General features: G+C 44.2%; 1 protein-coding gene across 1 annotated transcript in view; it reads right to left on the bottom strand.

The window, feature by feature from the left end:
• kif5ab (kinesin family member 5A, b) overlaps positions 1-15030 on the bottom strand; it is a gene marked incomplete at both ends in the record, with an annotated part of 362394 nt that extends 347364 nt beyond the window's left edge. Inside the window, 1 exon segment of the mRNA XM_084315723.1 lies at positions 14902-15030. Within this exon segment, the coding sequence (XP_084171849.1) occupies positions 14902-15030 (129 nt within the window).
• Positions 15031-17473: the final 2443 nt, after the last annotated feature.

Here is a 17473-nt window from a genome sequence, read left to right as displayed (position 1 = left end):
CTTGACCAATATAGTTGTGAACTGAGACAACCCTTATTTTGTTATTTTTGAGTACAGTTACAGTTGTGTGTTCATGCAGACACATAATAGCAATTTCATTACGAATTGAAAATGGGGGACCCTGATGTAAACAAGTCGAAAGTCTTTCTCTGGTCTGCATCCCCTTAACAATTGTGTGTATTGAGCTGTACTGTACTGTACCCATTCTGCAATCTGTTAATTAAAGTTAATTAAACTATCTTCCATTAGTTGGATGTATGGCCTCTGCAAGGTTGTGTGCAGCCATTTGTTTTTGTAACATCTGCTACATCTGTCCCACGTGTTCTTTGCAGCTCACAGTTGTTAGTTCTGCCCCTCTTGACTGTGACAAAAAGGTTTTGAACAAACTTAATGTCATAGCTTGTATTTGATGATATTCTTCTTTGTTATTTACTTGAATGGTTTGATCATTGATTGGTGGAGTAATATGGGGTTCTGATAAACTAAAATTATTTGTTAAAATAACATAAGCTAACATATATTTTTACATTTATGCAAATGAATATGCAATATGTATAACTTGAATAAGTAATAAATACAGAAACACCATGTTTAACAATATGTAAATGTGTAGCTACATTTATTTTACATTACATTAACATTTATACGGTCTTTGGCCCTTTGAGGGCAACCATAATGCTGATGTGGCCCTCTGTGAAAATGAGTTTGACACCCCTGCCCTAGGTCATGGAATGAACTAAAACAGTCCTTAAAGCATGAGATTCTCCCCCCTGTTGCAGAGCTTAAAACCTTGATCTCCAACCATTGTCAATCAAGTTGTACGTGTTTAAATTGATTTGTTATCCTTACTTTTGATGTCGAGGAAGAGGGCGACGTGCGAGACAGAAGAGGGCTGAAGCACGGAGGGAGAGGAGGAGATTTAAACCATATCTCCCGTCCATCGTTATGGGCAACGTGAGGTCTCTGGCAAATAAGATGGATGAGCTGGGGCCCCGTGCTTGCCGGCAGTCAAAAGGAATACCGTGAGTGTAGCATTATGTGTTTTTCTGAGACATGGTTGCACACAGATATTCCCGATAGCAATGTCTCTATAGACGGGTTTCAGATTGTGCGCTTTGATCGCAACCGCGGGAGCGGCAAGCGAAAAGGAGGGGGGCTTGCTTTATTTATTAATAAGAGATGGTGTAACCCCAGCCATATTACGATCAAAGAGCGACACTGTGACCCGGATATAGAGATGTTAGCTGTAGGACTCAGACCATATTATTTGCCAAGAGAAATCCCCCACGTTATCATGATGGCCGTTTACATCCCCCCCTTGGCAAACCCGACGGCCCGTGTGACGTCATCCACGGCGCTATTGCACGTCTCCAGACGAAACACCCGAAGGTGTGTAATCCTCATTTCAGGGGATTTTAACCATGTAAAACTGGACAAATCACTACCAAGTTTCAAGTTTCTTTAATAGTTGTCATACAGAAGTACAGAATACTTTTATACAAAATGCTTCTTACTGTTACGCTCCAGAGACTGTGCAAGACAAGATAAGTATGAAATAAAATAACATAGTATAGCATGTAAATTAGAAGTACAAAAAATGAGGTCACAGTGTTCAGTATAGACATATACGTCAGCTGCCACACCAGGGAAAACAGGACTCTACACTCTAGACCTGCTGTATGCCAACATCAAGTAGAGCCATATGAAATCCGCGTTCACGGAATCGCGGACGGAATCGCGGAATTAACCAATAAAAATGGAATCAACTGCAAAACGTGGAATATTGCAGAATTTGGCCTAATCTGGACTGAAATTTCGTTTTTGGGTGGAACGTTTGGTGCACACGCGACCGGGGAGGCGGGGACGCTACAGCGTGTTACACACAACACAGCCGCGGTGCTCAAGCGTCTGGCTGCTTCAGTGTTAACATCGTCAAGAAGCTAAACAATTCCACAATAAGCCCTCAATTCAGAGCAGAACAGTATCCTAATGACTTTTATGCTTCCGGTGATAAGGTGTTTTGCTAATTCTGTCAACGTTCCGTGGACTGGACCCGCAAAAACACTTGCGACACTATTGTGATTAAATAGCTATAACGTTAGGACGTTTAGCTTCTAGCTAAATCTAGTGCACATATCTATTTGTTTAATGCAAACGACTGCCCTTTATAAACTAAATACACTTAAATAGCTATGTAACGTTATAGGACTATCTATGGAAATGATAGCTTCTAGAAGTTCTAGCTAAATCTGGTGCACCCATCAATTTGTTTAATGCAAACGATTGTCATTATACACTGCCCTTTATAATCTAAATAAACTTAAATAGCTATGAAACGTTACATTACATAGGACTATAGATGGAAATGATAGCTTCTTGCTAAATCTAGTGCACCCATCCATTTGTTTAATGCAAACTATTGTCATTATACACTGCCCTTTATAATCTAAATAAACTTAAATAGCTATGAAACGTTACAGTACATAGGACTATAGATGGAAATGATAGCTTCTTGCTAAATCTGGTGCACTCATCCATTTGTTTAATGCAAACGATTGCCATTATACACTGTCCTTTATAAACGAAAAAAACTAAACTAAAGGTGCCTAAATTATGCATTACTATATTTCATCACAATATAATAGATATAGCTAGGTTACTGACATTGTCATTGTGATAATGTCAGTAGTAGCTAGCTGTATCTATTGTTTACACTTGAAATATGTATTTTTATTTTGTCACAATATTAATTGAAAAATATTGTGTAAAATTGAACTGTATTTCTGAGTTGAAGCACTTAAAAACATTAAATGGACTGTTATATCTTATTCAATTGTGGACATTTATTCATTCCCACTTATTAGACACTATTTCTGATGGTAAAATGAGCATAAAAGGCAAAATACAGAATTCTGAAATATTAAAACGGAAAAAATTGAATTTGGGAAAAATTCAACCTGGTTCACCTCAACCCCTGTTATGTGCCTCTGGTCAGAAGACAGCCTGCGACCAAAATAACTTTAAGAAGGTGGTCGGAGGAGGCTCAAGAGGCACTACAGGGCTGATTTGAGGTCACTGTGACAAAATGGCATCCAATGTAATAAAGAAAGTCAACCAACAAACTCGATTCTTGTACCGGATCTCCTCCCTGGTAAACAAGAATACCCTGAAGACTCTGGCAGGAGCACTCATTCAAGGGTACTACGACTATGCTTGTACCTCATGGTACCAAAGCACCTCAAAGGCACTAAAAAACAAATTACAAACATCTAAAAACAAGCTAGTCAGACTACTGCTTGACCTGACTCCTAGAACCCACCTCACCCCTGCCCACTTTGACAACCTAGGATCATGGCTTAGAGTAGACGACAGAGTACAGCAACTTGCACTGGGCCTGGTCTACAAGATACACTACGCGACCAAGGTACCCATGTACATGTCAAAATACTTCCCAAAGGTCAGTGAATACCACGATCACAACACCAGAGGGAGCTCCACAAATCATGTTAAACCCAGATTCGGCTCAAACAAGGGACTAAACACGTTTCGCAATTATGCCACATCAATGTGGAACGCCCTACCCAAAGCGGTAAAGGAATGTGAATCACTACCCACTTTCAAAAACACTCTGAAAGAACACCTACGGGAGACTGCAATTCAAAACTGGCCCCTACAAATGTCCTAACCCAGTTGTACAGTAAATGACCAAGTATGACTTTGTCAGTATTCCAATGTACAGTGTACAGTGTAGTGTGTGTGTCCCCCCCCCTACCCAACCCCCCCCCCCCCCCCCCTCCAATGTACAGCCCCCACCCACCCACCCAACCCCACCCACCCAACCTCCTCCAATGTACAGTTTCTACGTCAAATGTATATACACTCTTTTTCTGGACACTTTTTGTATCACAAACAGTACTGTATTTGCAAATCTCATATGTCATAAATGTATAGATGTAGCAGTACTGTCTATCTGTATGTCATGTATGTCATATATGTTATGATGAATTGAAAATGGGGGACCCTGATGTAAACAAGACGAAAGTCTTTCTCTGGTCTGCATCCCCTTAACACTTGTATTGAGCTGTACTGTACCCATTCTGCAATCTGTTAATAAACTTTTCAATCAATCAATCAAACAGACTGGCAGGCACTCTGTGAGCCCCATGGAGAGGACATTGATGGGCTCACAGAGTGCATCACAGACTACATAAACTTTTGTGTGGACTCCAATGTTCCATCTAGGACTGTTACCTGCTACCCTAATAACAAGCCATGGGTCACTAAGGACATCAAAACCCTACTGAACGAGAAGAAGAGGGCTTTCAACACAGGTAACAGGGAGGTCAAAAGAGTTCAGGGGCTTCTGAGGCGTCGGTTACACCTTTCGTATCATCTTCGTATCGTCGTCATAGGCGTTTCGCCGCGACGTCGTGCGCCTCGAGTCACACTTTCGTTTTTTTTTCGTTTTTGTCACCCGAGCACACTGATGTAGTACACTGCCAAAGCAGTAGGTGGCAGTAGGTGGCAAACATGAAGGCAATTTCAACCAATCAGAACGAATGTGCCAATACACTTCCTGGAAGCTCCAGCAAAGAAAATGTCAATAAGGCAGGCGCCTATGCCGCGCCACTATCTTGCCTATTTACTCAATGCAGCAATTCTTTTTCAGCAAAGCCTAATAAAAGTGCAATAAACAAAACGGATACATTCACTGTGTGTTCTGCCTGTCATTTGTTGATGAAACAAAACTAACATCAACACAAGTGACCACCAAGAGCGGATAGTTTAGTCTAAAAAACGATCGGTAGCATTGTTAGCTGCATGCTAACGTCAATGGAGTATGCCATTATAACAATATAGCATTGTGGCTAGAAGCTAACGTTAGCTCACGCTACTTAGCCAGCACCAAAACTGATGATATCGCGAGCTATCAGTAGTTAGATAACATTAGAGACAACGCTGTGTGTATTAAACAAAGGTGAATAGATGACTGGGCCATTTTGTTTAATGCTTGTTAAGTTGAAAGAGGAGCTCTGAGCTAACAGGGTCTGAATCCTGATAGCTCACGTTAGCCAGCTGCTCATGCAATCGGTAATGCTAGCAGAATGAATGGATGTAAACTTTATTTAACATATTGCATATGGGTACAATACAATACGGCTCAATACAAACAATTGTTAAGGGAATGCAGACTGTTGTAGCTTGGACTGGGGTCCTTATAACAATAACTTGACAACACATGGTAGCTGAAGCTATTTGGGACACGGAGCTATGTCCCAAACACACACACTGTTGTCACCGGAAGGGCACGCAGATGGTATCTACTGCGCATGGGCGTTTTCGCAACAACGGCTCCGTGCTGACTACACGCTGTTGTCGATTCGTTTTTTTTGCGTATCTCCAAACGCAAACACAATTTTGCGTTTCAGCCGTATCCACAAAAAAACGCCAAAAAACGCATTTCTGTGTAATAGGGACATCAAACGTATAAAAAAACGTATAAAAAAAAAAAAAGGGAATACACTAGTCTAACCATGGCCTGAGAATCAACCTCAGAGAGGGCAAAGACAAATACAGGAAGAAGTTGGAAGGCCAGCTGGAGAACAATAACATAAGACCATGGAGAGGTTAGTCCTGGAGCAACTCCGCCCGGTGACCAAACCCCACCTAGACCCACTCCAGTTCGCCTACCAGCCCCGACTGGGGGTAGAGGATGCTGTCATCTACCTGCTGAACCGAGCCTACACTCACCTAGACAAGCCGGGGAGCACTGTGAGAGTCATGTTCTTTGACTTCTCCAGTGCTTTTGATACCATAAGGCCTGGGCTGCTGGGTGAGAAGTTGGAGGCGATGCAGGTAGAGGCCCCCCTGGTGTCCTGGTTTGTGGACTATCTGATGGGCAGACCACAGTACGTGCGCCTACGGAGCTGTGTGTCAGACAGACTGGTCAGCAACACCGGGGCCCCGCAGGGGACAGTCCTCTCTCCCTTCCTCTTCACTGTCTACACCAACGACTTCCACTATCGGTCAGAGTCCTACCACCTTCAGAAGTTTTCTGATGACTCTGCGATAGTGGGATGTATAAAGGATGGTGACGAGAGGGAATACCGGAAACTGGTAGTGGACTTCGTCACATGGTGCGATAAAAACCACCTGCAGCTAAATGTGGCAAAGACCAAGGAACTGGTTGTGGAGCTGGGGAGGAGGAGGAGTGCACCTGTGACCCCCGTTTCCATCAGGGGAGTTGATGTGGACATGGTTGAGGTGTACAAATATCTTGGTGTGCACATCGACATCAAACTGAACGGGTCAAAACACGCAGAGGCACTGTACAAGAAGGGCCAGAGCCGACTCTACTTCCTCAGAAGGCTGAGATCCTTCAATGTCTGTACAAGGATGTTGAGGGTGTTCTATGAGTCGGTGGTGGCGGGCGCCTTCTTGTACGCTGTGACCTGCTGGGGCAGCGGACTGAGAGCAGGGGACACAACCAGGCTGGATAAGCTGGTCAGGAAGGCCAGTAGCGTGGTTGGGGTGGAGCTGGACTCCCTAGCGAGGGTGGTGGAGAGGAGGAGCCTTGCTAAGCTCCAGGCCATCAGGGAAAACCCCTCCAACCCACTATACACAGACTTGGCTGACAGGAGGAGCATGTTCAGTGCTAGGCTCACACTATCCAAATGCAGCACTGAACGGCACAGGAAGTCCTTCATTCCAACAGCCATCAGACTATACAATGCATCACTGTGCCTCACTGCATCACCGAGCACAGAGTGGCAGTTACCATCTTCCTGGACTTAGTTCGAAACAGCACTGTGCAATACTATGCATGATGATGGCGCTGCTCCGACCGGCTGCCTCTCTGTTCGCTCCGTCGAGACTGTGTTTACTTTTGTTAATATTTATAGTTTTTAGAGTTTTGTTCGTACCAACTGTTGGTGCATTTAATGTATATGACCGTCAGTCACTCATAGACATTGGATTACGGGAAACTTATCAACTGGATTACTCACTGGATCAGCTTTCCGAACCGCATCAATGGCCTGAAGAAATTCTCCGGAGATCAGGACCAGATCCTTTGTTCCTAGACCCCAGGAACAGAGGAACCAGACGGCGAGGGAAGAGGGCTGGGATCCGTACCAGGCTGAGATCCAGACGCCACCGTACACCACTGCCCAGTATATTGCTAGCCAATGTACAATCAATTGACAATAAACTGGATGACATCCGAGCAAGGATTCAATATCAAAGAGACGTTAGGGACTGCAACGTCCTCTGCTTCACCGAGACGTGGTTGACGCCGGACGTCCCAGACCACGCAATTCAACCGGCTGATCACTTCTTTATCCATCGCAAGGATCGGACATCATCAGAGTCCGGTAAACAACGTGGAGGAGGTATTGCCTTCATGTTTAACAAAAGTTGGAGCGACCCAACTAACGTGAAGGAATTATCCAACCACTGCTCCCCAGAACTGGAATATATAACCATCAAGTGTCGTCCTTTCTTCCTCCCGAGGGAGTTAACGGCGATCGTCCTGGTCGGAGTGTATATTCCACCGCAAGCCAGCAACAAGGTTGCGCTCTCCAGACTACACGACGAGGTAAATAGAATCCAAGTGGCGAATGTTAACGCCGCCATTTTAGTTCTGGGAGATTTCAATAGCGCCAATCTGAGAAAGGTATTGCCTGACTTCTATCAGCATGTGACTTGCAACACCAGAGGCGGTAACATCCTAGATCACTGTTACACGCAATTTAAAGGTGGCTACAAGGCTCATTCTGATAGTGGCTTTGGTAAGTCAGATCACGCATCCATTTTTCTTTCACCAAAGTACAGACAGAGAATTAAAAGTACTCCCGTAGTCTCGCGAGAGGTGCAGAAATGGGATGTGACGTCAGAGGAGACGATCCGGTCAGTGTTTCACCACACAGACTGGATTGTGTTCCGCGACACAGATAACATTAATGCCTACACGGAGACAGTGCTGGACTATGTTTGTACTAGGGTGAAAGAAACAATCCCCACTACCAAAATGAAAGTTTACCCAAATCAAAAACACTGGGTAGACAAATCCGTCCGTGAAGCTCTGAGAGAGCGCACCAAAGCATACAACGACGGCCTAGAGGCAGGCAACATGAATGACCACAAGGTGGCGCGATACAACGTAAGGAGGACAGTGTCAGAGGCCAAACGACGCTACAGGGATAAAATTGAACTCCAGTTTGAACAAGCTGACTCTAGAGCTATGTGGCAGGGGCTCAAAACGATGACAGACTACAAAGGCGCCTCCCTCAAACTGAACAGTGACATCTCCTTAGCAAATGACCTCAATACCTTCTATGCGAGGTTTGATGCTGGTAATAACAACACCAGCTCACAAGCCTCGGCAATGGGGGGGGGGGGTCGGCTGCTGATGGAGGCGCAGTGTTCAGGGTAACAGAGCATGAGGTGAGGCGGACCTTTAAAAAAGTGAATATCAGGAAGGCAGCAGGTCCAGACGGCATCCCCGGCCGCGTCCTAAAAGTCTGTGCCGACCAACTGGCCCCAGTATTCACTGACATATTTAACCTGTCCTTAGAACAGGCTGTCATCCCCACCTGCCTGAAGAAGTCCACTATTATCCCTGTACCCAAAAAATCCAAGCCTGCTTGCCTCAACGACTACCGCCCTGTAGCTCTCACCTCCATAGCCATGAAGTGCTTCGAGAAGCTAGTAAAGGGCTACATCTCCTCCCTCCCCATCAACATGGACCCCCTGCAATTTGCATACCGCCCCAACAGGTCCACGGAGGACGCCATATCCCATGTGCTGCACACAGCAGCATCACACCTGGACAAGAGGCAGGGGAACTATGTGAGAATGCTATTCATCGACTACAGCTCGGCATTCAATACCATAGTCCCCTCCATACTCATAGCCAAGCTCAGGGACCTGGGCTTGGGCTATGACCTCTGCCAGTGGGTCTTGGACTTCCTGACTGGCAGACCCCAGGTGGTGAGAGCAGGCAACTGCACCTCCTCATCCATCACCCTCAACATAGGGGCCCCCCAGGGCTGTGTTCTGAGTCCCCTCCTCTACTCCCTGTACACACACGACTGTGTGGCTCAGCGGAGTAGCAATACAATCGTCAAATTTGCTGACGACACAGTGGTGGTGGGCCTGATCTCTGCCAACGACGAGAGGGCCTACCTGGAAGAGGTCAAGGTCCTGGCGGGATGGTGCCAGGAAAACAGCCTCTCCCTGAACGTCAGCAAAACAAAGGAGATGATTGTGGACTTCAGGAGGTCGGGGGTCAAGGACTACAGCCCCCTCAGCATCGACGGGGCACCGGTTGAGAGAGTCAACAGCTTTAAGTACCTCGGAGCCTACATATCCGAGGACTTGACATGGACCACACACATTAACAGTGTTGTGAAGAAGGCACGACAACGCCTCTACTTCCTCAGGCGCCTAAGGAAGTTCCAAGTCAGCCAGAAGATCCTTAAGAACTTCTACTCATGTACAATAGAGAGCATCTTGACCGGCAACATCACCTCCTGGTTTGGGAATAGCACTGCACAAGACCAAAGCAGACTACAAAGAGTGACACGTTCAGCCGAACGCACAATTGGAGGGGGGCTCCCCACCCTCCAGAACATTTACTACAAGCGTTGCAAGGGCAAGGCTAAGAGAATCATTAAAGACTCCAGTCACCCGAACAACTGCCTCTTTGAACTGCTGCGGTCAGGCAAGCGATACAGGAGTCTCAAGGCGAGCACAGAAAGACTCAGAAGAAGCTTCTATCCCCAGGCCATCAGGCTGCTAAACGAACAATGAATGAACACTACACAACAACAACCACCAAACGCACATAGCACACACATCCACACGCACACACTCACTTTAAACAAACACACTGTAGCACCCACTCCACACACTTATAGCACACACCCACTTTAAACAAACACACTGTAGCACCCACTCCCCACACTTTATATTTATGGATGAAGGATTGCACTACAACTCGTACACCTTACTGTAAATTGTACCTAAAATTGTACCTCATCCCATTTCTGCTTTGCACTAGATAGTACTGTACATTAGTACACTGCATAGTATTGTGTATTGTATATTATATGGTAACTCAGAACATTGTACATATGTCTATACCGAACACTGTGACCTCATTTTCTTCTTCTAAATTCATGCTATATTATGTTATTATGTTATTTGATACTATCTTGTCTAGCACAGTCTCTGGAGCGTAACAGTAAGAAGCATTTTGTATGAAAGTATTCTGTACTTCTGTATGACAACTATTAAAGAACTTGAACTTGAACTACTACACCTACTGTAGACATCAGTATATTTTTACTGTATTTATTTACTGTATATTTTATTCCATTTTTATTCTATTCTACTCTACTCTTATCCTAGGCAACTTGATTTGATTCGTTTTATTATTCTAATTCGTGACCTGTTCTGTCTATGGTAAAATGGCTGCTTTTTTATATAGCGCTTTTATCCAAAGTGCTTTACAATTTGTTACTCACATTTTACCCATTCACTCACACATTCACTCACACACCGACGGCGGAGGCAACCATGCAAGGTGCCAACCTGCTCATCGGGAGCAATTAGGGGTTAAGTGTCTTGCTCAAGGACACATCGACACGCTGCCCGGGAGGAGCGGGAATCAAACCGGGAACCTCCGGATTGCCAGACGACTGCTCTACCTCCCGAGCCACTTTAAATGTTGAGCGATTTGCAGTGTCAAATTTCCCACGGGATAATAAAAGTATTTCTATTCTATTATTTTGCCTCGCCTTGTGCGTCTCTCTGTTGGACCACAGATGATGAAGCTACCATAGGTCCCACTGCTGTTTTGCTGTTATGTTACTCAGTCCACACCCAAGATTGGATTGTTCTGCAGCGTAGATGCAGGGTAAAGGGAGCGACCCAGGTCCGACATGACATCCACCATGGAGCCACCCAACCATAAACTCAGTCCTGCACTCCGCGGAGAGCCACAAAACAACGCAGTTGTTCTTCGTTGACAAGGATGTTTCCATTTCCTGAGATAGCTTTCAGAGCATGTAAAGATCAAGAACAAAACACAAACTGTGTTGACATATATTTTGGTAACAGTCTCAACTTGAGTTTGCAAGACTAGGGTAAGGGAAGGAGAGAGAGGGATAACTCATCCCGTTTTAATAACGGCTGTGGTGCCAGTCATAATGAGTAATATAGTGGCTCTAGAGATTTTTGCTTTAACTTGAGGAGACAGCTCCTTGGCTAAACAAGAAGGAATCTGCCTTAGGAGGCATAAATCCTCAGGGATTTAATAATCAGTTATAGGATGCTCTTATAAACCTCTTAAATGGGGATGGCTCCCGTTTTTTTTCTTTTCACTTATACTGCACACTCTAACTAATATAGTTAAATCATTTTGCAGTAAAATTGCTTAAAACTCAACATCTACTAAACCATCTACTAAAGAAAGAACCAAGGAATAACAAGAAGGAACGGTGGATAAGCTAGCAAGTGAAACAAGAGAGCCAAGTGATAACGATGGAATATCTCTTGTAGGGCCTCAGAAACCCCCGTGACTCCCGTGAGGATATCAAAAATTACATTATGGCGGAGATCTCCAGCCTTCGCACAAAGCTGAGACAAGAAATGTAGTCTATACGCTCGTAAACAACAAAAACTCGTTTTGGAAAGCCTGCACCAAGAAATTGGAGTGGAAATGGGAACAATTCGACATGGTCAAACCCAAGTCACGTCACATTAAAGAACCGACCGAGACGACACAATGTCCCACGGATGCCCTTAGACACGTTCAACAATTGGAGAAGATTGACGGGTCGAGGATCGTGAGCAGTTAAATGACTGTCACGTCAGATCTGACAAGGTCCCACCAGGCTCCACCGCTGGCCTGATCTCAACTCTTCTGATCTTGACTTTATTTCCCAAGGCCAACCTCCCCTCTGCCTCTCAGGTACGATGGGCTCATCACTCTGCAACTCAAATCATTGCTTCTGTCAGTTTACAGGTCCTGGGAGGGGGCCTTTCAAGGCCAAATAAATGTGTGACCATGCCGGCGCTGCTGCACTTGTGCTGTGAATTGTTTTCATCGACTGTCAGAAAGTGTGCAGTTCCAGGAGCTTCATTGTAGCTGGTACAACAGGCTCCCTGGAGCATCACTTGGCTGTGTGCCTGCGCCTGATGTTTTTAACCTGATCTAATCTGACTGCCACAGCCTTTCCACTCACAGGAAGGATGTGTTTTTTCGCAAGTTCCTGGAGAAACACTTCTCGGCCACTTGAGGCATATTACAACGAGAAAAAAACACATTCACACTATACACCCGCCCATCTACAGAAGCCCACGTCTCACACCCCTCCAATGCAATTACGGGGGGAAAAGTGTAGATAGGCTTTTGCGATTACCCCCAGTTGAACAAAACAGACAATTACAATAGAAATGTAATTGGAACACTGCCTGCTCGCCTCACTACCCAGACATTATCTGTGCTAAGGGCTCCTGCTGCGGCATTGCTACGTAGGGCCATACACAAATGTTTGTACCAGTAGCAATAATGTGAACCCCCCCCCCCCCCCCCCCCTCCAAGCTAATTTCATGGTACTGTGATCACATAATAACAGTTAATATGTCCTCAAGGCATTTAATCTTAACCACCTGTAATGGTGTGTAAAACTGTAAACCGATGCAAATGTGCATTTTTCTACTTCAAAGAGACAAATGTTTGATCCCCCCCTCCCCCCCTGACCACTGAGCCCAACATCGTGCAGTTACATCATCACTGTGACTAGTATTGGAATATTATTTATAATCAGATGATGTGCTCCATGAGGTAGCCAACCGTATTTAGTAGTGATTCAAAGAATTCTATCAAAAAAACCTTATCTGTGACAGTTGAAAATAACTTCCTATCTGTTGGCTGACTAAGTCTATAATGAAATGCATCCAGTATATCTTTCCAGACTCATCTGCTGCCAGCATCTCAAAATAGCATCAAACATGTGATAATGGGTATTGGATCTGCTTGTGAGAAAAGCCTACTGCCAGATAGTGTCCTACTACGAGGCATGCAGTACAATATGAGCTATCTATCCTGACGATCTGTGTTGCATTTCACTGTGTGTGTGTGTGTACATGTGTGTGTGTGTGTGCGCACGTGCAGTATGTGAGTCAATTTGTGTATATCTGCATGCATGTGTGCGTGTGCATGTGTCTGTATATCTTTGTGTGCGTATACGCACCTTTCTATGACTGTGTGTGTGTCCATTAGTGCAAGTATGTGCTTGTGTGTGTGTGTGTGTGTGTGTGTGTGTGTGTGTGTGTGTGTGCGTGTGCGTGTGTGTGTGTGTGTGTGTGTGTGTGTGTGTGTGTGTGTAGTAGTAGTAGTAGATGATGGAACAGCAGAGCAAGACAATAGAGGTTTCCTGCTGACTTCATCACCATTGGGACTCTAAAACCCTTAGGCCCAATGGGTGTGGATTTATTTTGTACTGTATGCTATCTCTCTCTCTCTCTCTCTCTCTCTCTCTCTCTCTCTCTCTCTCTCTCTCTCTCTCTCTCTCTCTCTCATCCTTTCTCTTGTGTGTGTGTGTGTGTGTGTGTGTGTGTGTGTGTGTGTGTGTGTGTGTGTGTGTGTGTGTGTGTGTGTGTGTGTGTGTGTGTGTGTGTGTGTAGGTGTGTGTGTGTGTGTGTGTGTGTGTGTGTGTGTGTGTGTGTGTGTGTGTGTGTGTGTGTGTGTGTGTGTGTATGAGATGGGGGGGCATACGTGCGTTTGGCGGGCTGTGTGATTTTGGTCTCAGACACAGTTTGCATCCAAGGTATATAACAACGCAAAAAAAAAAGTGTGGGCCTAATTTGCATTTAGAATGTTATAATCTTCTGTTGTCGCTGGTCGATGTTTATGCTGAAATGATTTTGGTGTAGGAAATACAAGCAACCTTTTAATCTCAGCTTTATCTCACTGCCAGGTTGTTCAATGGTCCTGCTTAATGGTCTGCATGATTCTCCAAAGCAGTGTGAGCGGTCCCCAACTGCTATTGAATTTACACTGAGTGATCCAAAAGGCCAAGCTACAATCCATTCATTGGATTCACACAAAACATCTAATTATCACTTTCCTGCGCCCCATAAGTCATCTGCACAGAATGTGTTCACAGTGCAACAATGATCAGTCCTACATCAGCCAGAAAGAGCAATTTAATTTAAACAGCCCAGTGTTTTAGTGATTTAGTGGGATTAAGGGGAGTCTAGGTGCCCCTTGGTTATATTGGTTATATTATAACTGAGGTTCAAGGTTCAATATTAAAATGTATTTATTTTAGAAATGTATTTTAAATAGAATCTTTTTTAATGTATTATTATAAACATTTCCACTGGCAAAGCTTGTCAAGCTTATTTATCGTACTATGACTTTGTATAATATATGTCAAATACCTTTAGCTGCTGTCAAAAACATCAAATTAGTTTCTGTCAGACTCGAGTCTAAAGACAAATGGTGATCTGACCTTTTTTTCTTCAAGGCTTGACTGAATAAGATGCATCATGTCACCAAGTCACTTTGGGTTCAGAGCCTTATCTGGTTGGGTTATACAAGAGAATCATGCTGCCCAGGATATTCCCCATTCAGTTATTTCATGTTTAACCTCTTGAACAGAAAAGGAAGTTATAAAGGAAGTGATGATGAATGTTTGTTTTGTACATCTACAGTAGTAACTAATGTACCAGCCGGTATGTTCTTGCCTCAGACTTAACCAGTCAATGTGATGATTTCGTGCGCGAGATGAAAAGTGTATAACCCCTGCGTCACCCTTTGAAGATGCCCTCACCAATTACACTCAGGGTTGATATATAGAGAATGAATCAACAGAAATAACAACTTACCCCAATGATGACAGTGTCTTCTCCTTGAAATGTTGGAATGAACTTATCTCCACGGACAATTTCGGATCCATTCAGTGGACGAAAACGACATAACACCTTGATGTTGCATTCTGCGTTAGCATCGGCCATTGTGGAAAATTATTGGATGCACTTCCAAAATAGATATATTTTTTTTTTTTCAAACCTCAAGCAACCTTTTCCCGTAGGTTGCTTTGCATAAGCACAGGCTATGCACGCATGCAATCTCTCTTTGTGAATGGCAGGCGAAGCATTTGGAAGAATAGGCAATTTCGAGTTTTTGGGGGAAGAAATACTATGACCAAATTCGATCAAAGAAATCTAAAACAAACAAAGCAGCCCTTTCAGAGAGTTTGCTTGTTTCAAATACCCTTCAAAGCGGATACAGGTGCGCCTTAATGTTGGAGACAATCAAGAGTTGTAATTGAGAGTATATTCCGAGCGAGTCCAGTTGGCTGTGCAGTGTGCATGGACAGGGTGCAGAATAAGCATGCCTTGTATCAGTGGCAGGCTGCTCTCTCAGTGGGTGGGGGCGGGGCGTGGTTCCAGTGGCTGCTCTCTCTCATCAGCACCAGAGCAGCTAGTCGAGCCCTTTAGCGCCACCATGTGGCTGCACTCTGTCACTAAACCAATTTGTGTAAAAGAATACCGATGTTTTAGAGTTTTTGAAAGCAATAGTCTGGAGAAATCAACCACACGCAAAAAGACCATAAAACATTGATTTAATCCTCATGTTGTGTTAGGAATTGGCACCACTGACCGTTGTTAGCGGGTCAATGTTGACACAGGGTCTAACTCAGTCCTGACTCCTGACCACTAAAAAGAAAGGAGTATCACTCAATATAGTTAATACTACATCCTAACTAACATTATATGCATTCATAACCATATAATCCCATTGTAATTTGATTTTATGGCCCCCGAGACACATCATGTCCCTTATTTTTAAGATGAAAATTAGGTTGTTCAATCATAATATACATAATGTTTTCTGACTATAATAGAACAATATTACTAGAATATAACTTCTGAAAAGAAGTTTAGTAAATGACCCTAAGGTACTCGTACCTTTTTTTCTGCAGATACCTTCAGAATTTTCTAAATGGTGAAACATAGTTTTGCTGTGCTTATATATGTGTTGTGGAGGATATTGTTCTAATAAAAACTACATGGAAGTTATTTATTATAACCTTGAAACGGGTCGCTGGAGACCCTAACACCACATAAGGGTTAAATAAAAATAGATTCCATGGGGAGGGCAATTAAACTGTATTCGACGCCAAGGCATAGCTACGTATATAGATAGGCTCATTTTTATAGGGAGCGTATGTTTTCTCTATTTTGGTAACCCGTTTGGATTACCATCTTTCGGAATCCCCTCCCCCCTCCCGCTTCGCATCACAACTGTATCATCAATCAAAGGGTGGAGTTGGAAAGAAACAGAAGAAAGTGAAGCATGGAATGGCTAGCGGGAGTTTTAAAAATGGTGACAGACGGATGGACGTTAGTACAGCAGGCCCTGCATGTGGACCGACGAGCCCTGCAGGTAGTCAGACCGTGTTCGGTGTTGTTGTTGAACGATGGGGGGGTGTTAGTTACAACATGGTCCACCACCAGGTAGGTTCGGTGTTGTTGAACGATGGGGGTGGTGGGTGTGTTACAACAGGTCCACCACCAGGTCCCTGGAAGATGGCCTCACTGGGGAGGATCACGGAGAAACGAGATCGTGGCAGCAACCTAGAAAGTCGAATCGAATAAAGAGCCAGATTAGTCCATGTGGGTTGGAGTAAAACTATTGACAACTCAAAAGGATTGTGTTTTACGAGATTCTGTTGAAATACAGGGGTGGTTAAAGTAGGGAAAGGGATGGGGATTACAAGGAGCGGTCTAATAATGTGTCGATTGTCAACAGAGTCGGGCATTGAAACAAGGCTAGCTGTGCAGGGACAGTTCAACGTGGAGGTGGAGGAGACAAGGGTTCTTAAATTCCCAAGGAAAGTCCAAGAAATTGAGGTTTGATTGATTGATTGAAAACTTTATTAACAGATTGCAGCTCAATACATACAATTGTTAAGGGGATGCAGACCAGAGAAAGACTTTCGTCTTGTTTACATCAGGGTCCCCCATTTTCAATTCATCATAACATATGACATGACATACAGATAGACAGTACTGCTATACATTTATGACATACCAGATTTGCAAATACAGTACTGTTTGTGATACGAAAAGAGTCCAGAAAAGAGAGTACATACATTTGACGTAGAAACGTACATTGGAGGTGGTTGGGTGGGGGTGGGGGGGGGGACACTGTAAGCAAAACTGTACATTGGAATATTGACAAGACCATACTTGGTCATTTACTGTACATTGGAGGGGGTTGTGTTAGGACATTTACAGGGGCCAGTTTCGAATTGCAGTCTCCCATAGGTGTTTTTTGAGAGTGTTTTTGAAAGTGGGTAATGATTCACATTCCTTTACAGCTTTGGGTAGGGCGTTCCACATTCATCATCATTAGGTGGCTTCTTCGTTCCGAAGGTTGCCTATCACTCTC

This window comes from Notolepis coatsorum (assembly GCF_963971535.1).
Source record: "Notolepis coatsorum genome assembly, chromosome: 6".
NCBI lineage: Eukaryota > Metazoa > Chordata > Actinopteri > Aulopiformes > Paralepididae > Notolepis > Notolepis coatsorum.
This window is presented reverse-complemented; position numbering and strand designations above follow the sequence as displayed.